General features: G+C 42.4%; 1 protein-coding gene across 1 annotated transcript in view; it reads left to right on the top strand.

The window, feature by feature from the left end:
• Window positions 1-27,782, top strand: part of usp43a (ubiquitin specific peptidase 43a) — a 108,601-nt gene that overhangs the window by 53,732 nt on the left and 27,087 nt on the right. Inside the window, exons 4-7 of the mRNA XM_086157150.1 lie at window positions 6,518-6,610; window positions 10,243-10,378; window positions 12,581-12,725; window positions 25,709-25,874. Coding sequence (XP_086013276.1) covers window positions 6,518-6,610; window positions 10,243-10,378; window positions 12,581-12,725; window positions 25,709-25,874 — 540 coding nt within the window. The remainder of the gene's footprint in view (window positions 1-6,517; window positions 6,611-10,242; window positions 10,379-12,580; window positions 12,726-25,708; window positions 25,875-27,782) is intronic.

The raw sequence follows: 27,782 nt of genomic DNA, 5'->3' as shown, positions 1-27,782 counted from the left end.
AGCTACCAAAATTGAAAATGTGATCTTAGGTCCTTTTTTTCGCCGTGTTTTTCATAGAACACGCAAGGCTCAGTCGGACATTTGTTCCAAGATTTTCTGCTTGTGTTTCATCTCTATTACTGAGTGCACCGATGCCGCTCTCGTGCGAGATGAATCTCTCGTCATCTGATAAGCAGTGATAATGACCACATTATGGTAAATGGTCTCCGCTTGTGGAGCGCCTTCACACTAGATCGCATTCATCCATTCACACACCAATTGTGGCAGAGCTGAAACCCGCGGGGTTCAGCGTCTCGCCGGGATTTAAACCACCAACCCTCCGATCGGAGTGACACCCGCTCTACAAAACCGAATCGCAGCTGCCAAGTAGACTTTTTGAGACGACGGGCTGCCCGGTTTTGCCTTCCACATTATTAAGCAGACTTTTTTTTTTCCCCAGATTAAAACGCTCCCTCTCAGATTCACCAACAATCATATATTTTTAATTTTCCTCTCATCTTCAAAGCTGGCCTGCTGGGACTGGCCCTCCCCTTCCAAAAGATGCACCAAGATTTGTTCTGACCTCTCCGAGGCATCTCTCTGGTCACTCCGCGCCCGCCGGCCGAGTGGATGCTGAAAATACGACCACGCGATGACCTTCCTTACTTTGATACCACCCCCCACCCCTTTCCCCCCACAGTTTCCTTGAAGCTCACTATTCTCTGTATCTCTAATATCAGTCCCTCTACCCGCTTTTGAAGTGAGTGCTTGCCAGAGAGTGTTGTGATAGCGGATTCCATTTTTTTTTTCATTTTGTAATAAAAAACAAAACTAACCCCTAAAGTACTGGGACTTGTGAATGAGAGGGTGAACTGCTGCATGCCACTATATGACTGTGAATGACGGAGCGAATGGTTGCATGTCTCTACATGATGTGTGAATGAGAGAGTGAATGCTTATTTGTCTCTGTATGATGTGAATGGTTGAATGCCACTATATAGCAGTGAATGAGAAAATGAAGGTCTCCATATGATGTTTGAATGAGAGGGTGAATGGTTGCATGTTACTGTATGACTGACTAATTTAATAAACTTTTGTCAGTTCACAGTATTTAATGTGAATACAACGATCACACTTTATATTAGGCAATTACAATATTAAGTGCGGAAGAAAGGCGAAGCCGGTTTTTCAAAATAAGATCTGGAAGGTTTTTTTTTTTTGCGGACCAGTACTGGTCCGGCTACCAGGGGTTGGGGAATGAGCGATGTCTCTAAATGATGTGGTAATGAGACAGTGGATGGTTGCATGTCACTATATGACAATAATTGAGAGTGAATACTTGTATGTCCATATAACATGTGAATGAGAGATTGAACAGTTACATGTCACTGTTTGACAGTGACTGAGAGAGTGAATGCTTGCATATCTCTAAAATTACAGGTGAATTTAAAAATGAATGTCTATATGATGTGTGTGAATGTGAGGGTTAATGGTTGCCTGTCACCATGTCACAGTAATTGAGAATGATTGCCAGTATATCTCTATAAAGCATATGAATGAGGGAGTGAACAGCTGTATGTTACTATTTGACAGTGAATGAGCGGGTGAATGCTTGTATTTCTCTATATATGATGGACTGGTAATGGGTCCAGGGTGAACCCTGCCTCTTGCCGGAGAGAGCGAGGCAGCAGGTATAGGCTGCAGCCCCAGGATAGCGGTATAGATAATGAATCAATGAATGAATGAGAATGAATCTGCTCCGGCTGTTAGGTGGGAAGGGATGTTTCGGGACAAGGATGCGCCTGGTCAAGGAATGACAAAAAAAAAACTTAAGAAGCCAACATATGTTAACTGCTTAACAGTGATCATGGATGAAAAAAAAAATGGAAAGCAAACAATCTGCAGGCCAGACTCAGGTCTTCAGGTCTTCAGGTCTCCACATGCAATCTGGATTATCAAACATCCCGGTGAGATGTTTATACGACCGGCCCTTTGTCAGGACAGACTCTGATCGGCGCTGACAGAAAATCTGCTTGAGCCCTCCGGACACAGAGGGGCTCAATTCTTAAGACAAGGGAGCTGTTTATGCATATTTGCGGAGTGAACACGATATACACAGCTGGTTTGCACTCACTTCACACACACACACACACACACACACACGCTACATTAATCTTTCATCAGGCATGCTTATCCAACACACTCAGCCAGACTCAAACGGGTCCGTCTCCTCCACCGGCGTTTCTTAGCAAAGTTGTTTGGTCGACTCGGAGTGTGTTTCTTGCAGCCGCACGCCGAGAACTCAGGGAACGCTTTGAATGAGCACAATAAACGTGGCCTAAGGCTCCGTGGGGTACAAAGCAACCTCATTAGCAAGCCTGTAACCAGAGCCAGCGAACACAGGGTGGAACGCTGAGAGCTCGGACGTTTTCATTTTGAAGCCTGTTGTTTTATATCCAGTGCATGTGCACGTTCTGTACTTTTCCTTTTTATTTTCTTCCCCAGCCGTTTCAGACGGGCTTCAGCGGCCAGAAGGGACAGAATAGGAGGTGCGATGAACTATAGAGTCCCGTCACATATTAAAACCTGCGATCCTATGCAGGCGGAGGCCGAGATTTAAGCTTTGAACTCTCTCTTGACTGTCCATCCACAAATATTTACACCCACTGTCGCACACACACACACACACACACACACACACACACTCACTCACTCAAATGCATGAAAATGAAAGGCGAATGAAAGTGTAAAATATAAAATATGCCATTGATTTTATATGATCGGCTCTTGACTAGAAGATATTCAATGTCCAGTTGCAGATTAGCAGGGCAGTTGCTCTAGTTTACAGCTTTTGCCTCTCAGCAAGAGGGTCTAGCGTGGTTCGATTCCCTGGTTTTGTCCCACGGTCCAAAAAACGTCACCAGGTTCATTGGAGGCCCTAAATTTCCCAGGCATGGGAATGAGAGAGTGAAGGGTTGTATGTCTCTATATGAAATTATGAATAAATGAATGAATGAATGAATGCGTATTGGACTTTGAAGATCAGCTAGACATTTCACATTGTCTGCTCATTTATAATGTCCATACATATATAGTACAATGGCCATATATATATGATATATGTAATATTCTCTGTATGATATAATTTAGTATAATGTAGTGTGTAGTAAACAGTATATAGCATATGTACACAATATCATGTGTGGGGAAAATCCACATGGGGGTCCCTACAGTTGCAATTGTAGAATAACATTGTTTTTCTCACTTCTCTGTGAGATGTCATATCATGGATCTGCATCTTCTATGAAAACTCCAAAAAGGACACTGTTTTTATTTATTTCATCCTAAATCCCTGCTTTCATTTCTGTTTCTGTCACTTGATTGTTATTTTTTTTTATCAGTTTATATGCTTGTGCAAGCTGTTTCAGATGCGGGGCAGTGTTATCCTGCCAGGAGGTCTCCATCAAGTATTCATCTTGTGCGCATTCTGGAATTTTAAGTGATTCTAAAGCCGCTGATTGTATTTTTTTGCTGCAACTTTCAGATTCATCCATTCATTATTTTTTCTGCTTATCCTGCTCTCGGGGTCACGGGGGTGGGGGCGGGGTTATCCGAGCTGTCATTTGACGAGAAGCGGGGTTCACCCTGAATCGAACCACATTACACGGACACATGACCATTCGCTGTCGTTCGCACGTCATATAGGGACATATAACAATTCACTCGTTCATTTACAAATTTGGAGTCGCCAAAAGGAAACTGGAGAACCTGAAGGAAACCTGTGGAGTCACAAGAGGCAGGAAGACTGCTTGATAGTGCACCGTGCCCGTGGTTCAGGAGATGCCAAACCAATCTGATGTGAGGTGCTAAACCAAAAAGTCCAATCCATTGTGGAGCCACTTCACCACTTAGAGGATTTTAAGGATCTCTTGCCACTATCTTTAACTATCACTATCTATCGTCCTGAGGTCTATTGGTGTCAAAGGCTGATCCTGATGGCTGATCGGCGTACGATCCCTGTGTGATTGTGTGTTTTCTTTTGAAAGCCGACAGCGATCGACCAAATCTGTCTGGTCTCTGTGCTCCCCTCTGGGAAAACAGTTACGACGATCAGTTGTTTGTCAAACCGAGCAAACACTTCAAAAGTGAACTTCTTGGTCAGGTCTTGAGCAACTGTCCTAATATTGTTACTTGGCGGACCCAAAGGTAAATATATTCATTCATAGAAAGAACCACATAGGCTACATAAGCTAAGCGACATGTACTCCCATACATTCACTTGACTTTCCCCAAAAATGCATTGAATGTAGTTTACTTCCGCAGGGAGATGACGTGCATGGCTTTTTGGGGTAATAAATACAGGTGTTTGGGTTTTCTTTGCATCCAGTGAGCACCTGTCTCGATTCTGTATCGTCGTCATAAGTCGACGCTCATCAAAGTAATTTGAGTGTCCTCCCATTTCCACTGGCCTTAAAAGCAATAACAACACCAAAATAAAATTCAATCATCTCAAACAGAATTGTGGTTTTCCGTGACAGGAAAACTAATTGTCAAATTGGCAGCCGGTCTATTTCGCTCTTACCCTGTGATTGATTTTAAGGCTTCAAAGCATCATTTCTGGTTGGAAAACATCCCATCACACATCAAAATGGATCAGGCATGATTTAAGTGCCTGATGTTTACTTTAAAAACAAGAGGATGAATAAACTGACAAGTGATCTGGGGGTTGTGACACAACAGGCAGTCGAGCCGCCACTGATCCTGGCGACGGACCTCGAATCACTTTTGAAATAACTGCGCAAAGACCAGCTGCAGAGAGCAGACGGACGGGGAAAATAACTCACTGGTGAAACCAGAGGACACGAGGAGGACAGTATGGAAGAACGGAGTGACCGAGAATATAAAAACGAGAACGACAAAGGAATTATAAATAAAAGCTGCAATCGAACCTCGGCTTATGAATGCACCTAATCACAAACAAACAGTTCTATGAACAGTTTTCGATCAAATTTTGAATGGACCTGCGAACAAGGCCTTGATGCACGAACACCCCAACAAACAAACTCGCCGGCTTTTCCACATCGCGGCGTCGTACGTAGCGGCAATTGTGATTGCTACTCCCCATTGTTTGCATCGTGCATTGTTGTATTCTTCTGTTATAATGCTTTCTGTGCTTATTTCAATAAGTTAGCCCTCATTATGGCTCCCAGAAAAGTGCTTGTTCTTGTGGTGTGAAGAAGAAATTAAGAATTACAGTCGATCTGAAGAAGAAAATGATCGAGTGTTCGTGTTACAGATGTCGCCAGTGACATGGCTGAGTCAACCATCTGTAAGATTCTGAAGACAAAGATGCGCTACGAACGGCTAATGTGACGACTATGCTAACAAAGCAAAGGTCTCAAGTCTTAGAAGAAGTAAAACAGTTATTGTTAGTTTGGATTAGTGAAAGACATCTTGCTGGAGATAGCATTAGCAAAGATCTTATAAAAGAGACGGCTTTACTTTGGCTAAATTTAGCAAAAGAAACGCCAAGCACAAGCACTGGTAAGAAGACAAAGAACACCAGAAACACAATAATAATAATTAAAGTTATCCTTAATCCCTTTTTGTGTTTTTGCCAGAAATAAACCCATAAAAAAATTAGCTGGGAGCTCAAGAATGTACAACGGGATTTACATTGATTTCAATGGAAAAAAATAATTTTGGTTTGCGAACTGAGTGGAAGAATAAATTAAATTGGTAAGCTGTGGTCCTACTGTGTATAATTAATGACGATAACAGTGGTTAGCACGGCGGCAAGGTGGTTAGCACTTCAGCCTCACAGCAAGTTCAATTCCGACAGAGTACCATTCTGTGTGTATAGATAATGAATGAATGAATTAATAAGAAATAACAATACTGCTACTCTTGCCTTCTGTCGAAATCTGCTCATGCACTTTCACAGCTTTTTCATTAGATAGCATTCACCTGTTCACAAACAATCGCATACACAAACACACCGATGGGGACAGAGCCTCTAACTAGACCATCGGGAACAACTCAGCTCAGTGTCTTGCTCTTGGACTCTTCAGCACGCAGACAAGAGGAGCTGGGAATTAAACCTGACGCCCTGGCTTGACCGTTCTCATTCTCCCGCCTCTCGCTTGCGTGTCCGTCTTCAGCTCGACCGGAAGGCCAAACTTGGTCTACATTCGAGTTTGGCTAATTTTCTGCCCTAGTTCAGAATACACTCCACTCGTCAGTATTTTGTACAAGGTCAAGGTGTCAGTTTAAAATAGCATTGGTCTGTTCTTTTTTTCTTTCTTCTAAATGGCCGCTGTCTGAAATATTTAGTGTATGAGTTTTGCGAATTCGGCAGACCGATGCTAAAATGGACTGAAAATGGATCGGGGAGGGATAATAATGGAAAAATGATGTTGTGGAGGGTGGGGGCTGAGGGATGGTATAATGTTGCATAATTGAAATGTGGGAATGCAATCTGCTGGGATCTTTTTCATAAGAAATTACGAAGTTAAATCTCCCGCTCTCTCTTTCTCAGGTCGTCTTTGACGTGCCCTCATTGCCTTAAACAGAGCAACACCTTTGACCCGTTCCTGTGTATCTCCCTGCCCATCCCGCTGCGGCAGACCAGGTAACCAGTGACAGCTCAACTCATAAAAGCGCTTTCACACCTGGTGGTTTCAATGCACCTTCCACTGGATCTGCATTCACACACACTCACACACTCCGATGGAGGCAGAGCTGCTGTGCAAGGCAACAGTTCACGAGGACGGAAATGTGGAAATGAGGGAGTCTAAGCGGAATTGACACTTGGACCAGATCCAAAGATAATATTTTCATTGATTTTATTAATTTTATGAATTTTTTGCACCAAATTTGATCAGGTAAAACAAATCTTGTGCTGGATCTGTCAGCATTTAAATATAATTCTTCATCACTGATTTGATCTCTTGTATTTACATGTTTAGGGTCTTATCTGTCCAATTTTGGATTTAAGATTTTAGTTTTATGATTATTATTATTATTTGTATTGTTTTTAGTGTTATTATTTTCAAAATTTTTCTCACTTTCCAAGTCACTTTTCTATATGTTTTTTACACTTTTCTACACTTTTTTACATTTTTCTACATATTTTAGATGTTCCAATTTTTCTGTTTTTTTCTCATTTGTATCTGAAATACTATGATAATTTTTAATGTTAATTCTCGTCAAAATCTGAAATTTGAATATTTAATTTCTTCACGTCTGAAGATGTTTATGCACTTAAAATGTAATAAATACAGAAAGTACAGAAATTCTAATCAAATTAGGAATATAATAATAAACAAAGAGAAATAAAAAAATAAATAATTCCCTTATACCTTATATGGAAGTAAATGTCAATCATGTGAAGTATGTCAAGTATAATTTTCGTATAATTATACTTGACATTTATTGATATTGCTCTCCATTGATTGGTATCAGTGGAGAGCAATGGATTGGTATCAAATTCTCATGCAGATGCTCATGAACACACAGACTGTTTGTGTGTGTGTGTGTGTGGTCTGTCCCCACGTGACCTAACACAAGAGGGAAAAACCATTCAAGTCCAGCGTGGACACTGTGCAGGACCCACACGGACCCGTCACACACACACCGAACACACACGTGATCACGTGGCATTCTAACAGCATGCCTGATAAGTCGGAGCCCCCCATTGCGGGCGCTGCACGGCTCCAGGGCCCAGTGGCTGCAGATAATGCCGTTGTGTCCGGATGCCGCTCCCTCTCCAGTTCATCTCTCCGAGACGGTTGTGGACAAAAAAAGGAGGAAATCCTTTTCACGGCGCTCGTCAGCGGGGCGCTTTCTGGAACAGCGGGGAACACACTTTTTCTCTATTTTATAAAGCTCTTATCTCGTTTCAAGTAGATTTAAGATTTTTTTTCCATAAGGCCTGTCTGTAGAGTTATTTATTTAGCATTTTAAATTAATTCCCGATGGTATTCATCGCATAATTACATATTTATGCACTTTTGCAGCTATATATTTTTTTATATTTCTCTTGCATGTATTACTCTGAAGTGACACGGCTGTTAGCATGTTCGCCTCACCGTAAGAAGGTCCCTGGTTCTCCTCCTGGTTCTTCAGTTTTCCTCTGGAAAACATGCAAACCCTAAATTTCTTGGGAATTGGCACGGCCATGACAGTTTTGTTGTTTCCTGCCCAATGACAGCTGGGATATGAATAAGTCGCAACAGTATTGTGATATGAATAATTCTTAATCTGTTCATTTTACCTTACAGTTTCATGTTTTTAATATTCACGTCTCTGTAGGAATGTACATCTCATGTGCAAATGCGTGAAATTCCGTTGATCACGCATTCATTTGGTTGAGGGTGATACATAAGCTGATGAGAGAGCGTAAGATAAGCCCTTATTAATCCCTCGACAGGGAGATCTCGTTGCCGCTCCTGTTATCAGTGAAACTTTTATTTGATTCTAACTGAAGGCCCAGCGTATTTCAGTCTTATTGATTTTTTTAAAAATGCATTTAATCGTCTTTGGAGCCGTCGCCACCAGTGATTCAGAAAGCGGCAGTAGCTTGCCTGCGGTTCGCTTGCAGAATCTGCTTTCTTGAGTATGTGGAAGATAGTAAATACATTTATTACAGATATTTATACACATTCATTTATTCTTTGAAGCATGCAGTGAACTGATTGGGTGTTTTGGGACTGTCCTAGTAAACTCTTGCAGACTCAGGGAAAACGTGAAGACGCCACACAGGAAGGCCCCCCGTTTGGAATCGAACCAGAAACCTTCTTGGTGTGAAGCAAGTCACAGCAAATTCAGGAATCTATTCATGAGTAGACAAGGACTTCAAGTGGTCTTCTTCTTCTGCAGAAACTGTCTGCATTTCTTTTTTTTTTTACTTTATTTATTATGCTGTCACATCTATTTTTTATTTATTTATATTTTCATAAAACAAATAAAGTCTTAAAAATTATATATATATATATATATATATATATATATATATGTATATATATATTTTTTTATCTTTATTTTTCCAAGATCATTCAGAATTGCCACATGCTCTTCTTTTTAAATCTTTACAACATTCAAATTTTTCATGTGATTTGTAATTCCTTTATATTATTCTTATTATCAATAATGTGAATTTGTTGGGTTTTTTTGTTCGTTTTCCAGTGTAAATCCTGAAATCCATTTTCATATCCTTTCCCTGCCAGGAGGGTTCCAGCTTTTACCAGAAGGGGAATTGTTCCACATCCAATTAAAATGATTTAAGATATATATAATTCACATCAGATTGTTGTTACATTTGATAAAAACCAACTCCTTACAAGCCATGTCTTTAAAAAAACTTCAGATGTGTCTGTAGCTCACTCTGGGAAACCCTGTGTGTTCCGACAAAAATGAAACAATCGGGAATCCCTGCTGTGGCTCCCGAGCCCAACCCTCGCAACAAGCGGGGGGAGGCGGCTCGAACCCTGGTTACGGGACCGTCTCTTATTTCCATTTCCACTTGCGTGTCTCCGCGCACCTCTCATCCGGTTTCGCTTCACGTCTCAGAGCGACAACATAAACAAAGCAGCCTCTCAGTCGGTGCCGCCAGCACTTTACCAGCTGAGTTCTCTCCTATCTGTCCCTGTAGCCTCGCTTCGACCCTCCTCCCCGCCACACTTTGAGATAATCATCACGTTCGATTCGTCCTCCCCGTATTGATCTAACGAATCTCGTTCGCCGCGGGGCCTCGAATGCGTCGTGTGTTTCTGCGGAACGGAGCGGCGTCCCTTGGAAAAAAAAAAAAATTAACGTTCTCGGAGGGTTCGTCTGCACAAAAGCACAAGAGAGAAACACTCCGGGGGTGAAATGTCTCCAGACGTCTACACTGAGACAAATCACGTTGTTTATGCAAAAACCATTTTAATTTAGCGCAACGCCGCCGACGGTGGAAATAAGCCCGCTGAAGTTAAAAAGCTCGACGCAGCATTTCACTCCTGTTTCATTGTTTGCCAAGTCGAATACATTCAGAGCCGGCGAAGCTTCAATACGTCTCTTGAAGAGAGCTGACATTATGAGTTATGTTGCGCATGGCGTCCCTCAGGTCCACATTAATGCATTCATCTCTCTCTTTCGGTTTTGGTTGAGATGCGTGACGCCTGATGCCTGACGCATCCACATACGGATAAACAAGCTGCGCCATCGTCAGGGGACATGTTGGGAATGTGTAAATGTGCATTTTAACTTCTCCTCGTGCCGCAGGCCGCTGTGTGTGACCCTGGTGTTCAGCGCAAAGGGCCAGAGGTATCTGCGGGTGGGGTTGGCCGTGCCTCTCTTCGGATCCCTGTCCTGCCTGAGGGCGATGGTGGCAGAGGAGGGAAGCATCTCTCCAGATCAGGTATGGATCATGCATAAACACAAATTCCATTTTATTTTATTTTTGGCTGTTGTAATTACATGAATTGACTCATGTAAATGTATAATAATTGCCTTCGGGCGGTGCAAATACAGGACGGCAGAGATTTGTTCTCTAAAGGCCCATTTATGCTCATGTTACCTGGGTAAATAGGAGGTGCGGAAGTTCCCAGTCAGTTTCCAGGTCATGGTGAATTATTGTCCAAATCTTCATATCCTTGCAACTGGACTTGAATTTCTGAACTTTAAGACATTTCACGCACAAATGTGACTGCTGGCAGGGGACTCTATCCTGAGGGTGTCTTAGTGTCGGCTATGGCTTGCCTGTGCTCCAGGGTGGTGGCAAGTCTCTTCAAAACCTGGTTATGCCGCTAGGTACTGTATAGCATCCATGGGAAAGATTCACTCCGCACCCAGTGAGAATGTGTCTGTGGGAAAATGAGGGTCAATGAACTACATCATTTTCATGTCGTCCAACATCACCGCATACAATAGCCCTTTTCGTACTGTAGGAACTTTTTGCTGTTTCTAGAACCTGCTGCGGAGCTCCACCTTTTTTTTTTTTTCCCTCAAAAAGCTTAGAATCTACAGGCCATGGACCTCAGATCCTTTTCAACTGTAACTCCTACTCCAAGGTTGGGTCTTTTTATGGTGATTGGAGGAGCTCATAAGCCACGGCCATAACCAGATACTTCTTATGGATCGCAGTGCACCAGCTGTTCTGCTGTTTTCTTGGACTTTGAAACAAAATGGACAGAACCAGCAAGGAGGGGACCAACAAATTGGTACAAAATCTTCTTGCCTGCTATGCCACAGAGGGGTTTCCAGGGCACGAAGCAGACCATCAACATTTTGGCCAAATAGGAGTACAAAGTTAGCTAACGGTGCCTATTTTTACACTGTGAAGCAACACAGGGACAAAATAAAAGCACTTCAACTCATCTGATAGTCCTTGATTATCATTCCGTGCCATGCAGAACTTGAACGCCGTGGCAGCGCCACTCTCCATGTTATCCGTGTCATCTTCCTCTTCTTCACAGTGATTTGTTTCTGAGTGTGTTGCTGAAGATGCCTGTGCGACTGCAAAGCTAAAAAGTTCCCCTAGAGGAGGGTAGATCCAACAGCAAGATTCAAACTGGAAAGTTCTTAAAACTGCGTTTTCGGAAGCGGCCGTATTTCCATTTTTATTTTTGGACGTTGCCACAGTTGCCAAGCAATATGTCCACAAGAAGAGTTCAGAGTTCAGAGTTCAATACCAAGAGAAATAGATGCAAAATGGCAGCTAAGTTTAGGGTATATGCTGACGGTGAATCCACGTCGTTCCACGTTAGCACATTAGCATACAGTTCAACATTGCTATCGCCACAACTTTGAGCTCCCCAAAAAAACATACAGAATTACTCAGAGGAAAACAAACGCAGAGGCTCCGTCCGTATGAGGATTTAACGCTTAGCCTAAATGAGCCTGAAGATGTATTTGTCAACCCACGAGCTGAAAAGCCAAAACCCATGCTAATGTGATTAATTACACCTGGCTGAGGTTCATTACCTCCAGGGGAGGCCTTGTATCCCTAGTTCTCAGCAGCTACTTTAGTCAGTAAAGTACTCCCGTAGTTGCGGGAAGCCTGCTCACATACGGTATCACATTCCTACGCGTGAACATGTGCATGACTTTAGTTAAAATGTCAGCAGCCGAAGAAAAGGGTAAAGGATCGAGAGGAGTGCACCTTCATAAATCTTTGCAGCTGTCCGCCGACTTGTGACAAATACAGCTGGGTTTTCTAGCCTCCATCCACAACGCCGGAAGTGAGAGAGCGGCAAAGTCTCAGCATGTCTTGATGATTTATAACTTTTGAAACTGTTCATAAGTGCTCTGTTCCGCTAACTATTACAGAGTCTCATAATGCTGTCCCTTTCAAATCAAACATTTGTCGGACTTTGCGAGAAGTTGCTACTGTAAAACTCTGTTCGATTTATTACCGGCTTATTTAAAGTGGTGATTAGTGTTCTGGTTAATGGAAGTTGGTTACAAATGATCCAATCGTCCGCTGCTCTCGGTTGTCGGTCCATTGCTGCCTGGGGAAATTTTTCAATCGAAGCCATTTTTTTTTTTCTTAATCTCAAGTGAGACGATGCAAAATTAATTAAAACCCAACAACAACTACGACGTTTCTGTTATCGCGCAGGTCATCTTGTCGGAGTTGTACACCACGGGTTTCCAGCGTTCCTTCTCAGATGACGACGACCTGACGGCCATCGCTGACAGCGATGTCGTTTACGCCTTCCAGGCTCCACCCCTCTACAGTCATGGTGGCTCTGCGCCACACTCAGGTAATTGTTTTATTTTTTTTTCCTAAGATCTTTAGGATTACCTACACAGGATTGTACAGGATTTTCTTTTAAATCTTTATAACCTTTGAATCTTTACATTACATTTATCATAATTCCTTTATATTATTATTATTATCAATAACAAGACTTTGTTTTTTTTCCAATGTGATTCCTGCACTTCCAATTAAAATAATTTGCGCTATATATAAATCAATTAATAATGTTGTTACACTTGATATAAATCCATTCCTTTAGCAGTCATGTATTTAGATAAACAAATAAAATATTGAAATTGAAATACAAAGTATTTTGTATTCACATAGTAAAGTATACATAGTATTTCAAGCTCTTTTGGAATTGCACCCTATTTGGGGGTATTTGGGAAAAAACGCCTACATAACCACGTGTAGGCTAGTTTGTCTGAGGTTTGTTTTCATTTTGTCAGAATTAGTCTAAAGTGAAAGGCTTTGCATGAAGCCTTTGCACGTGCAATGTGTCATCAGTTACTTCTAATAATCACACGTACCAAACCAGATTTATGGATCAGATTCCATTGAAAAGCTCATTCACAAAAGCGGCCTCATAAACCTGAAGTAACCTATTGATGTATAAATCTCATTTATGATTAATAATCATTTGATAATCACTGTGAAACTTAGAACTATAATAATAATAATACATTTTATTTTAGGCACCTTACTCACACTCAAGGACACCGCACAGACATATGCATATACACAAAACACAGATTTGCATTGTTTGAAATGGCGATGTTCTCGGCAAATAAGCTATAATTCTGTTTTGGGGAAGTAGCGGTCTCGCCTTTCGACCCTGCTGGTTTGTCGGCAGCTTATGACGCGTCAACCTCACATGGATGATCCTGCCATCAAGCGTACCATGCTGGTTTCCAGGCAAAAACTGTTTCGGTGTCTCGATTGTTGAGGAAGTGCAGGCAAAGACAGAAACTCCCTTCTCTGGGTTGCTTCAACGACCGGAGGCTTGAAAGCTGAACAACAGTGACTTATAAATGCGACCCGGACACAGGAGGGAAAGGTTGTTTGGTTCAAGCGCTTCCAATGTGACTTCCATTCTTGCGAGGGATCCGATGAAAATGATTAATGTCTCCATCTCAGAGTAATATATCACATCAGCACAGAACGGATTATCGAGTATCATAACTTCATTCAACCGGATTCATGTTTTGCAGCAGCTGAATGTAGCTGAGGTGGTACTGTGACATGATGTAGATAAAAGATGACAAGTGGCAGCATCTTCTCTTCAGTCAAGAAGGCATAAAAAAATTGGAGGCCATGGTTGCATTTTGTTATTTTGCGTTTCAAGATTTTGATCTCCGTCTCTGTGGCTCGTTAGCTTTTTATTCAAATTAGATTTTGGTGAAGGATGAGTTCCAACATTCATCAACAAACACATGAAGCGGCTGTCCATTGCAGAATTCAAGTTAGAACATTTTCCATGCAAGACCCGAATGAGGAAATGATTCTCTCAAATACGACCACAATTTTAATCCCACCATCAAACCAAGACCGGGCCAATCTAGGATGACCCTATTATCCAAACATTCGTTCATTATCTACACCATTTCTCCTGCACCGCAGGGGTGGCAGAGCCTGTCTGCTGTCATCGGTCGAGAGGCACGGACCTTTTGCCAGTCAATTAAATATAGGCCACATATAGAAACACACAACCATTCACACATCATATAGAGGCATGCAACCGCTCACTCATCTGGGCAATTTAGGGTCTCCAATGAACCTCCTGCCTGTGGAGAACCTGGAGGAAACCTTTGCGTACATGGGGGTCAGGCCGAACCGCTAAAATACATCTTTATTACCGTCATTTCCGGACAATTGAGCACACATGAATATAAGCCGCAGCGGCAAGCTGATCGCTATCTTTGTCTTTCTCCTGCGCAATAAAACCATTAAAATCGTCTTCCTCAGTGTCGGAATTGAACGGCAATTTCATTGGTCTGATGTGACAAGGCTAAATTTTTTGGTGGCATGAAGCTCATCAGCCCCCAAAAAATCCATAAATAAGCATCATCATTGTTTAAGTCGCGGTGTGAAAAAAGTAGCGTCTCATAGTCCGGAATTTACCGTAATTATATCAAATACAGTTAAGGTGTTGTATTTAGTCCAGTGTTTCCCAACCACTGTGCCGCGGCACATTAGTGTGCCGTGAGAGATCATCAGGTGTGCCGTGGAAAAATGCCCACTTTCACCTGATTGGTCCGAAAATTATTTATCCAACACAAATAATGTGTCTTCCTATGTCTATGTGGGCAGCGTGCCCATTCGATGGCACCGGGTAGTGAATTAACCTGTGCATCTGTGTATCGGAGTGATTCGTGACACTTTGCGTGATACATTTTTTTAAAAAAAAGTACTTGTATCTGCGTAAACAAACAGGCAGCATTGTTGAGAACTACCAAGACGAGTGAGAAAGCAGTGAAAGCTTGCTACAAAGTTGCTGAACTCATCTCTAAATCCAAACAGCCACACACGGTAGCAAAACATTAATACTACCTGCCGGCAAAATCATTGTAGAAGAAATGCTCGGCTCTGGCGTTGATAAAGAAATAGCCCGAATTCTCTCAAATAATACCATTTCCAGACATATTGCTGACATGTCTTCGGACATTGAAAAAAGTGTTCTGGAGTTGCACATCAGTGGGAAATTTGCATTGCAACTTGATGAATCTATAGATATTAGATATATTAGATTTCACACTAAGTCAATTGAGACTACGGTTTCATTCTAATTCGTTAAAAAATGTTTTTGACATATTTATTTGGTGGTGTGCCGTGTGATTTTTCGAATGTAAAATATGTGCCGTGGCTCAAAAAAGGTTGGGAAACAGTGATTTAATCAATGTATCTTTGCTACCATAAGAAGGGTTTTGGAGTACTTTATTGCAATACTAGAAGTTCTCCGTGTCCCAGCATTAGCATCGGGAGTCACCAGCAGAATCACCGCTCCATCTTAGTTGAAAGACTTTTATCCTGGCAGGGATTCCTGCGCTCTCCGGTATTATTTGCAATGTTCTTCGACCCACTTAGCATTAGTCTTGTGCCCTCATGCACAGGTAAGTGGAATCTCCATTGCAAATGAGAGCCACGTGGGTCACTGCCACTTTGTCTAGACTCGTAGAATTATCACCGTTCCCCTGCCTTTTCCACGTCCGCCATCCCTCATCTGATTTCATCGCCCACAGGTTTCGTGGGGAATCAATACTATCACTTATTATACACGTTCGCGATGCGTGGAACAATCCTACACCTTTGGTTTTAACCGAAGGAAAGCCCTCCGCAAAAAGGGGTCGGTTATCAAACCGTTGGCCTCCGTGGATCTGAATCTTGAATTGCTCATTTGCAACACGCGCTTGAAAATGATACCTCATTAACGGATTGAGAAATAATCAAGACGCGGCATTAATGTTTCATCCTGGCGGTGATTATTTGACAAAAGGTCGGTGCGACATGGGAAGCTGTCGTAATTAATCTCCGACGGTCCTTCCCAAATCAAATTACGCTCTCGAAAATTTGGGTTTGTGTCACAATAATTATCGCCGTAATGGACGAATGTTATTTTCTTTGTGCTTGTAGGCCTGCGTGCCTTGAGCCCGTTACATTTGTCACACAAGACGGGGGTTGGGTGAACATTCTTGAACATTCTGGAGTAGGATAAACCAACGCAACAGCTTTTTGGGACTTTGGTTTAACACAGTAAGGATTTCCCTCCATGTGTCACCGGTGATCCAGTGCCAGCAGGCGGTTCCACCCAGGCATTTCTTAAACTCAGCAACAGATAAATATAGATAACGTCATCTTTTAAAGGTCAATACGGAGAGGAGTCTGACTCGTAACTGTGAGGATCACTGCTGAGAAGGTGGTTTTCTGGTTCATAGAAAAGTTCATAAAAGTTCAAAAAAGAGAAAGCTGGCAAGATCAGAGGCCTTGTGCTGAAAGTGTGAAACATATACATGCTAAACATGGATGGAAGGCATTGTTTTCTGCAGATATTGTTCTCACTGACACTTTTTCGGTCACTATTATTTCTGAAAATGTAAGCCATTCACACCGTTCCCAAGAACTGCTGTTTCCAGAAATTAAACTTAAAAAGGTGGAAGGAATTTTCCATCCATCCATCCATTGTTTGTGCTCGTGGTCGCGGGGGATGCTGTTTTTGTAATTGCATTAAAGAAGATAAATAACTTTATCACAATATTCTAATTTTCTGAGACAGTCCTGTATACAGACAGACATTCACTCACTTGCTCACTCATTCGGGGATATTTTCCCAATTTTTTCCAATTAACCTGCTGCATGTTTTTGGACTGTCGGAGGAAACCGGAGAACCCGGAGGAAACTCACAGAGACACAGCAAGAACACGCAAACTCCACACAGAAATGTCCCTTTCCTGCTGTGAGGCCAAAGCGTGGATTTTATTTATCAGATAAATAGGTAGATAGATAAATAGAATATTTGAGTGGTTACATGTTTGCCTCAGAGCGAGAAGGTCTCTGGTTTGGTTCTGGCAGGGGTCTGTGTGGAGCCTCAGACAAGCAGGAGGTCCATTGGAGACCCTAAATTGCCTATATTACTTGTGAAAAAAAGAGCAAATGCTTGTAAGTTTCTCTATGTTGTGTGAAGGAGAGTGAACGGTTGTTTGTCTTTACATTACATTACATTACATTACATTGCATTTGGCAGACGCTTTTATCCAAAGCGACTTACAATAGAGGACATAGGGACTGTAAATACACTTGCAAATACACGATGCACAGGAAATATACAGAACAGTAAGCTTGGGTTAGTGAGGGTTTTTCTTTTTTTTTTGGACCGAGACACACAAACGTACACACACACACACACTTTATATCAAGTGAAAATGAAAGAGTGGATGGTTTTGTCTCTATTTAACCTGTGATTAAGAGTGAATAGCTGTTTCTATATGACGTGTGAATGAAAGGGTGAACGGTTTTATGTCTCGATATGACATGTGAATGAGGGAGTGAATTTTCATAATTCTCTGTACGATGTGTGGATGAGAGGATGAATGGTTCTGTCTCTGTATGACCTTTGAATCAGAGAGTGAATGCTTAGAAAACATATAAATGAGGGAGTGAATGGTCATATCTCTATATCTCAATGGTCGTATGTCTCTGTATGCGGCCTCGCGATCGACGTCTGACCGGTCCAAGGCGAACCCCGTCTCTCGCCCAATGACAGTTGGGACAGGCCCCAGCCTCGCTTCGACCCTGGGTGCGGGATAAGCGATGCAGATAATATACGAATGAATGAATAAACAGAATGTTATGTTAAAGCGCCGAGTGTTTGTTTGTTACGTACTTGAATCTCGGTGTACTCGCCAAGCAAACAATTTGATGCATGCCTTATGTAAATATGCAGAACAACAGCAGCCGTAATGAACACCCCTGTCGAAGCTGCAGGGTCTGGATTTCAAAGTGTGTTTGACAGCGGAGAGATTTTTTTTCTATTCCTTTTTTTTTTTTCCTTTCATCTACCGGGACGTGGATTGATTGACGCCCTCTCGTGAATAACGAGAATTATCGTTTGATAAATGGGAAAGACACAGATGTACGATAATCAATACAGCTCACGCTGATTTGATAAAGGGAATCCCTGTTGTTGGGACAGCAGGCGCGTGTTCGGGCCGAGACTGATTTTCCCTCCGTCTTATCTTAACGTTCATGCCGCCGTCGCATCCGCGCCTCTCTGCCGTACAATAATGAGGTGTTTTACATTTTAAGGAAACAGCAACGGGAGGCCTCCCGGAGAATGGAAAATCAATTTGGGTCCAAAGCAGCAGAATGAGGTCCTTTTTCACCCTCAACAATTTCGTTTGATTTGCACGCAAATAGAGTGATGGAGCGTAATGACGCGGTGGATACCAGATGACTTTCCGCTAATAAGGAGACTTTTGCTGGATAACCTTGAACATAAAAAAACAGTTTGGGTTTTCAAAAGAAAAGGTGTGAACGTAGAGACGGCTAAGACAGGTGAGATGTAAATCAGGGTAAGGATGAAACTGCGTTAATATTCCGCATTGCATTCGCCACTCCATGCATGGAAGCCCATCTCATCAACAAAGGGTCGCGCCGTCCACCCGAGGATCGGCCTCTGTGTCCCAGTCGATCGGCTGAATGAACGAGCGCGGGATTATTTGCATGAAGACGTGAGACTGCGAACTGCTATTGGGTATCAAGTGGTAGCATCACGTAGCGAATGTTTGGATCAAGAGCTCAACGTGCTCACATTCATTCTCATTTCATCCGAGTGATGTAAGTTACCAGAATAACAAGGCTTGAAATGATACGATTATGACTTGATGAATTTCAGGGGGCTGCAATCACCAGCAGATGATAAATGTTCTTCTAACGCCGTCAATAATGCGTTATCCTCGCACTGGAAAGAGCTTTGGTGTGTGTGTGCCGTCTGGGATTGGTCTGATCAATGTGACATTTGGTACTTTCCACTTCTTTGGACTGCCATGAATCGCAGCTTTCCCATGTTAGGAACTTCTTGTAGTTCCTAAAACTTTTTCAGGAACTTGTCTGTTTTTTGGTGCACTCGAGAGCATAGGCACCAGGAACCACAGAACTCAGGTCCTAGAACCATTTTACCTCCTTTTCTGAGGCAGGGTCTTTTCAAGGTTACATAGGACTTGGAGCTTGGTGATTGGTGGATCTCGTAAGCCTCGTAGTGCCATTTTACCGTTTAACTATTTAACTATTGTGGTCACTGGTCAGCTGTTTTCTTGTAACAAAATGGACAGACAGAACCAACGAGAAATGGACCAACATAAGATGATAAAATATACTTTATTGATCCCTGAGGGGGAATTTCTTTTGTCACAGCAGCGCAACAATTACAGTATCAAAAATATGGGTATAAATATAGAGAGACAATTAAAAGACAGCAAAAGACATCCGCAAATAAATAGACCGCAGAGTGAACAACAACAAGGATAAAAATAGACAAATGAATGGAAAAAAAAAATCCAGCAAGGGTGAGAATAGACAACCAAAACAACACCAACAAGGATAAGAACATAAACATAGTGACAATAGCAATGACAAAAATAGACAGGATGCGAATGGAGCGAGACCAACAAGGATAAGGACAAGGGTGCGGAGAAGATGGTCCCAGCTCTTCTGGGCTGCTGAACCTCCGAGGGGTTTCCATGGCTCGCAGAGGAACGTCAACATTCTGGCCGAAATAAATACGGAGTTAGCGAACAGCTAACAGCAGGGAGCAAACAGAAACACTACAGCCCATTCGATAGTCCATTGTTATTATCCCCCCCATGAAGAACATGCATGAGCTTTGCTCTCCATGTTGTCTTCTTCTTCTTCTTCTTCTTCTTCTTCTTCTTCTTCTTCTTCTTCTTCTTCTTCTTCTTCTTCTTCTTCTTCTTCTTGGCAGTGGTTTGTTTTTGAGTGTGGTGCTTCAGGAGCACCGGTCCCTACCATGCTACTATGGTACCTTAGAATCCAAAACTAAAAGGTTCCCCATGGAGGAGGGTACGCTGGATAGTTCCTCTGACTTTTTTTGTTCAAATTTCGTTATTGATTAGTCACCATTTTCCATGTCACTTCATCCTCCCATTTCATAATTATCTTGGAGAAATGATGAAAGTTCTGAAAGCAGGCACCAACCAGCATAACTTTCATTAAACATAATAATTTCTCTGGTGTTTCTCTAATACAAATCTAGGTGTGTATCAGGATGTCAAATTGATCAATGGTCAATGCAACCGTGATTAGATTGTAATTTGTTCAACATTGGCCATTTTATTTGGTGCTTTACAGACTTTAACCAAATGTCGGAAAAAAATATTTGGTTATTTAGATTAATTGCTACCACGGACACTTTGAGTACTCCAGCTTATGTAAAGATATTTACTTGTCAAGTCCAGTTGCCCCGACAAGAAGATTTCGACAAGTATTCACGATGACCTGGATAACTGAGACCCTCCACAGGTAATGATATTTATTTAAGTTTGAGCAGTATAAAAGGGGATTTAAGTCAAGTGAAAAGGGAATGGTAGAAGAATGTGGCAGAAGGTGGGAGCGGTTCCTCCCCTGCTGCCTTTATCCATCAGGTGGCTGCTGGCAGGATGCTCAGGTGTTGCATTGTCACCAAGGGCATTTGTGGTCACACGTCCGCATCCTGCCAGGGTCACTGATTCATGCAGGGCCACGGCTGCAGCCCTCTGGCTATTTTTAGTCAGGTGTGGATCGCAGTTTGATGGGGGGGGAGGTACATTTGGTCTTTTGCCACTCAGCATCTCATGCCCATCTGAGGTCTGACTTATTTGACTCTTCATCAACTTAAAAAATAATGACATTTTGTGTGGAGTTTGCATGTTTTCCCCATGTCTGCATGGGTTTCCTCCGGGTTCTCCAAAGTGCCCAGATGAGGGAGTGAACGATTGCTTGTCACTATTTGTTGAGTGAGTGATTGAGTCTGTCTATGTGTTGTGTGAATGACAGTGATATAGATAACGAATGAATGAAGAAAAACATCTTCTATTGCAATAAATGAAGCATTGAAGTGATGGTAAGAGAGGGTGGAAGAAGGATTAAAATGATGATAGATACATATTTCTGAGGGAATATGTGGCTTGCAGCAACATCTGGAGCTCAAGTTTAACCTCCTGATTAAGCATGTGTGCCAGAATGATGTAATGCTGATGGAAAAAATAACTAACATGCAAGTTTCATGATTTATGGAGGAGTGTTTTACACGACGACAAATACACTGACGCAACTAGCTTCTTTTTTCTCCTCTGTTTTAAAACCATAAATAGAAATGAAAGCCGGTGCAGGCCAGAATATTGTATTAGAGCCTTTGGATGAATTTTCCTATTTAATCATCAATCGGAGAAGGCCTGGCCGGGTGCTGGTAATTATCCATGCTATTACGGTGGTGTGTCCTCTTGTGAACTTCATGATTTGCTAATGAGTCTCATCGAGGGCATTTCTTCACGAGATCTCCGAGCGTCACCGTCGGCTTTTTCACCTCCGGTCGGATGTTGCAGAATAGCACACAAGTGATCGAAAAACCCAACAGCGGGACGGATATGGATGACGACGAGTTGTGTTTTGACCTGTGGCCGTCCCAGCTGTCAACCGCTGGTCAAATATATTTACCGTATTGTTACGACCATAAGGCGCACCGCGCTAAAAGGCGCAGTCTCAGTTATATGTGCCATTGCTGTATTTAACACACACATAAGGTGTAGCTGATTATTGGCGGCGGGTTTTATATACAATCCACGCCCACGCTTCCCCCTTTAATGTTCTCATGGTGTCCTCGACTACGCCCGCCTTACAACAACAACACATCCTCAAGCATACAAGTTTGCGTATTTAGAAATAAAGCGGGAGTTAAAGTGAGTTTGGTATTCACGTTTTTTTACCGGTAATCGTCATCAATCGAACCCATCGAAGTCCTCATCCTCTGTTTCTGATTTGAACAGCTGCGCTAAATCTCCATCAAACATGCCAGGTTCACTTTCTTCACTGTCAGAATCACTTTCCGTGCCGTGCGGCTCCTCAGAAATGATGCCAGCGCCAGCAGACACGTTAGCCCAAGCATCTACAATCCATTTGGAAATTGTGGCGTAACTCGCCCGGCGCTGCCCTCCACTCTTTGTGAAACTGTGGTCTCCAAGAAGACTTTTCGTACCCCGTCGTGCACATCGCTACCATGCTGGTCCCCTCCATGTCCACAGTGTGACTCACCGGGATGTCGAAAGTGAGCGGCACCCCGTCCATGTTGGTGATGTGGCTGGGCTGGATGTGTTTGATGGCGATGTTATCAGGGTTGTTAAAACAACGATGTTCTGCTTAGCGCACATAATTGTTCTTTTATATACAATCAACGCCCACATTTTCCCCTATAACGTTCTCATTTTGATCTCTACTACGCACACAGGGCGCACTGTACTAAAGGGCGTGCCACACATTTTGAAGAAAATCTAAGACTTTTAGATGAGATGAGATGAGAACAACTTTATTTATCCCGAAGGAAATTGTTGTGCCAGAGTTTCAAGCAAAAACATAACAGTAATAGAAATAGTAGGAAGGAGGAAGAACAAGAAATACAATGAAATATAAATTGTCTTAACTGTAAACTGTTAACTACAAAGATTTGAACATTCCCTGCGGCTGAGGGAAGAGGAATTAAAAAGTCTGATAGCCTCTTTAATTCCTCTTTATGTGCGCCTTATAGTCGTGAAAATACGGTAAGTAAGGAGACTAAAAGTTCACAATCCTTACGTTCCGAAAGTTTCGTGAAGAACAATGCCCCATCTGCAAATTGGTTATTGTAATAACAGAGGATTAGCCGTTGATGCTGTCTGGAGTTAGACATTTCACACTGATGTTGCTGTTCTTTTTGCTAAAACACACCCGTCTCCCACCTCGAGCATCGGGCTTGGGGGAAGCTGAAAGGCCTTGTCTCCATTTACACTTCCCTCTCCGAGCAGCCGTCCTTCGCTCGGCTCCTAGAGAGGATGGAGGAGGTGAGAATGAGACTCTGGCAGGATGTTTTTCCCTGCACACCGTGGAGACGTGGCAGAAGTCACACTCCCGCCAGCATAATAACGTTTTTTTTTTCCCCACTCTATTTCCTGACATACCAGTGCCTTTGGAATGGTGAAGATCCTCCGGTCCTCTTTTCTAATGTGGCATGAGGAAATTGAGTAAAACCGGATAAACAATCATCCCACGGGATCTTTTTATTCACCTGAGCTTGTTTTTTTTTTTTTTTTTTTTTTTTTATTTATACTATGGTCTTTTTTTCTTTTACATCAGAAGCCGCTTTCAGACAGAAAAACTGCCAAACATGGTTCCAGGAACTACCCTCATGTAAGGGAACCTCATAGTTTTGCGTTCTCGCAGACGGTCAGGGGCGTTCAAACCACCGCGAGGAAGAGGAAGACGACACGGACAACATAGAAAGCGAAGCTGCCTCTGTGTTCATGGTCTGAATGGGTGGAATAAAAACCATAAACGATCTGATGGGTTTAAGTGTTGTTTTCTCCTTCCACTGCTTTGCCACTTTAAAACAGTTCCTGGATTTGAGTTCTGTCTTCCTATGCTGTCCAAATGCACAGAGAAACAGCCCAGTTCCTGAAAAGGTTCTGCAAAAAGCCTTCTCCATTGCCGAAAGCGGCTATTTATCCCAAATATATCGGTTGATCCCCCGATATTAGAACTTATGACCACATCTAAAACTTTTCGGTGTGTGTGTGTGTGTGTGGCGATGTGTATGTCTTTGATTGCGGTTGGGGAGACTTGAACAAGCACTGTTTAATACAATCCCGCCGATAATGTCAGAGTTTGTGTTTCCTGGAACACTCGCAGTTTTGGCTTTCGGTCCGGCCCTCAGTTATTATCCAGTATTAATCATTTCAGGCTGTGTCTATGTGCTGGACACAACTGTGCTTGATAGTGCCATTCTTTCGCTGACTCCGCGGGGTAAACAAAAGCGAAAGGACAAGTCCCCCGTAATGGGAACTTTCTGAAATTGTTTTCCCGTGAAATTGTTTACTTACGGTCTAGTCGGGTTTCGCCAAATCCCATGACTTGCGTTGTTTTGTTTTCTTTCCTCTCTGACACTACAAAGGCTGTTTTTGACCCGAGTCAATTTACTCGAAACCCAGCTCGGTAGAACCGTCCGGATCCATCACACAATGAAAATAAAGTGAATAAACAAAAAAACTGCATGTAGCAGATCACAATTTGAAATTCACCCCTGCCTTGGAGCTCCTTAGAAGTTAAGGTTTTTTTCTTTAAGTTTGAAATTGGATATTTGGCACGTATATGGTGCTTGCATCATATTAACTAATAGCATTCACCAATTCAGACGGCAATGGCGGTGGAGCTGCCGTGGGAGGTGGCTAACCAGACCAACAGGACCAACATCGGGAATCGAGCTGCCAACCTTGTTTGCATGTAGACGTATATTGGATGTTAACTAATGGCTATTATTTTAAATGCTACACAAGGTTAGCAATGCAGCGATCTTGATTCCATAAACAGGATATTCTGGTGTCTGACGTCAGCATTTTCTGCCTTTCTTGCAATACCAAGATCCTCAGACCCACCTGAGACATCATCTCATTTGGCTTGTTGTTTTTGGATTTGTTCATTGCAATATGGGTGTGTGTGAGTGTGTGTCTGGTTGTGCTTGGTCACATAACAAACTGTGTTTATTTGCATGAATCTTGAATCCCCTTTAAACTGTCGGGGGTAAAAATAACATACGTTTGAAAAATTTCCCATCACATGTAAGCGTTTTGTACCAAATTTAATTCTCTATAGTTGTGAAATTGATATCTTGAGGTTTGTGTGGAGGGGTGTGCGCACACACACACACACACACACACACACACACACACAAACACCACACAAAATTCCCTGGGTTTAAACAGTGAAGCTGCAGGCCTAAAATAGATCTAAAATAACGAGACAAGAATGTGCTGCACTGGGACTATGAGGTCAGTCAGGAGACAAAAATATATATTTTTTGACTATTTTGATAGTTTAAATAGGTCTGATTTAATCTTTTGCTGGTTATTTACACTTTTATTTTATCACCATTTTTTTATCTGAAAATAATCAAGTATCTGTATTCAACTTTACAATATGTGTCGTTTGTATTATTCCTTTAACATTCCTTTCTTTAATTAATGAATTGATACATATGAATTAATGAATTAATTATGAATGAATTATTTGTATCAATATGATCATGTGTGTTTACCCCGATGTTATGACTAAAACAATTAAAAAAAAATTCAAGTAAAATTCTCGGTGTTCTAATCAGCTGATTAGATTTTGTCACACAAATTACATTTAATGCGTGATTCGCAAAAAAACAGATGATCGTCTTTTTCACCACTCTGCCCTCTTCCTCCTCCTCAGGGTATCACCACAGCCTTCCCTCCTCTCCCTATACCTCCACGGCCGGGCCAGACGTTCAGCGACCGCCGTCCGGCACCCTGTCCTCCGAATACTTGAACCAGGGCAGCTCCTCCAAGGTCCTCCTCCTCATCTGCAACACAGCGGGATCCGGCCAGCAGGCTGTCAGGTGAGCCGGAAGCGTCTCCTAAGACCAAAACATCTTTCTTGAAATACTCGAAGGATATTTTATTTATTATTTGGACTCTTTCTTTTTGGCTGCGTTTTTTTTTCAACTACTTTTTTCCACAATCATGAACAGTCCGTCAGTGAGAGTCTGCAGGAGTCAGCCACTCGGCTTGGAGCTAGATCTCCCATCCGGGGGGCCCCTGGAGGATGTTATGCCCAGCGATGAGGCAATGTTTTGGGATAGGGGTTCGGCAGAGATCCATCTATGGAAGTCCTGACTGCCTGGAGCTCTTGACACAAAGCTCGGGAAGAGGGCTCAGGGTTCCACGGCGGTCCAGGTCTATAGGTTCGGTCGCCCCCCCCCTCCTTAGCCCAGTCATGAGGCACTGTTTTGCGCAAGGGGTTTGTCTTGACATTAATCCAGGTAAGAGACATTTCCAGTCTGGATGTCCAGCCCCCAGCCCGGGGTGTCTTCGCCCAGGGATGAGGCACTGTATTGGGCTATGGGTTGTCCAGGACTCAGCCATGGAGCTCTGGTTGTATGACTTTATGCTTTTGCCCCCATGAATTATTCAATTTAGTCTGTCAATATTTTAATCATTGTTTCCCCGTGTTTCCATTATACCGAACCCCCACCAGGCTTAATTTAGTACGTGCAATTTCACGTTTCAGAGATCTTCAGCTGACGATTCAGAGAAAAAAAAAGGGATAAAATAGAGCTGTGTTTTTGAGACCAACCCTCTGGAAGCCAGGTTTATTTTTTGGGGAATAAGTTCCTTCAACAACCCGACACATCTCAGAAGGTTGCTTAGCACCCAGAACACACAGACAAGCAAGAATTAGATAGTTGGACCCAACCGAGGTCCCAGGCTTGTGATTCTGCAGCTGAGCTCAGTATTTACTGTTCATAGGTGAGTAATGATGTTCTGTTTAAGAATGAATATCCCCCGGAGGCTGGATGACCCAACCGATAGATGATAAAAATCCACCGTGTCAGTAATGTGTTCTGGCAGTCGTGCACTCGTTCAAGGGTTTTGTCTCGACTCGCAGGGATTCGGCTTCTGCATAATTATTTTCCATCGACTCCTTTTCATATTGCTTTTTTTTCCAATACTTTTGAGAGGATTTTCACCAAAGCGAAGCAGATTTTTAAGACATTTTGTTTTTTTTCTGGGCCTAAAACACCTGTATCAGCGTACAATTAGAGTAGATTTGTTTTTCACCATGATCCTTTTTTTTGCTTATGAAAGAATATGCAATCATATCACGGACCATCACAGCCAAAGTGCTAATAGTAGCGTTTTTCTTCTTCTTAATAAGGCACTAGCCGTGACCGTGACCCAATTCAGATGGTACTGTGGGATTATCAGCTATCCCATAATTGCATGTGAATCTGTGTGGAGCTTTTGATTCCTCTCTCCGCGAGTCTGTCAAGATGCTCAACGCAATTCAGCCAACGTCTGGGAAATGTTTACCCGGATTGCTTTTGAGTAAAGTAATATTCCTTTTCAATTATCGTCATGTTTACGCTCCACAAATACAGATGAATTTTATGATTTTGGCTTTTTCTCCATGTTTGATTTTTTTTCTTCAAAAGTGAGACGGAGTGCCAACCCTTGCCGTTTTTCGGGATGTTCACGTACATTTAGTAAGTTTCCGTTTCCAAGCAGTGCCCAGTTAGGTTTTCATTTTTCTGTATTCGTTATTATCCATACACCTATCACAGTAGGGCTGGAGCCCTATCCCAAAATCGGCGCCCTGTCAAAATCGAACCGAGGATCCTCTTGCTGTGAGGCTGAAGAGCAAAAACAACTTGCGCCACTTGCTATTAGCATCAGTTAGAACAATGTTCCTGAAACCAATGGGAAGGAATATGAATGTTATAAATGTAACCATATTGGAACGATTA

Source organism: Fistularia commersonii, chromosome 12 (genome assembly GCF_037954325.1).
Source record: "Fistularia commersonii isolate RoL2024-O1a breed Wild chromosome 12, RoL_Fcom_v1.0, whole genome shotgun sequence".
In the NCBI taxonomy this organism is placed as follows: Eukaryota; Metazoa; Chordata; class Actinopteri; order Syngnathiformes; family Fistulariidae; genus Fistularia; species Fistularia commersonii.
The sequence above is the reverse complement of the archived record's forward strand: the minus strand, read 5'-3'. Positions and strand labels throughout refer to the sequence as shown.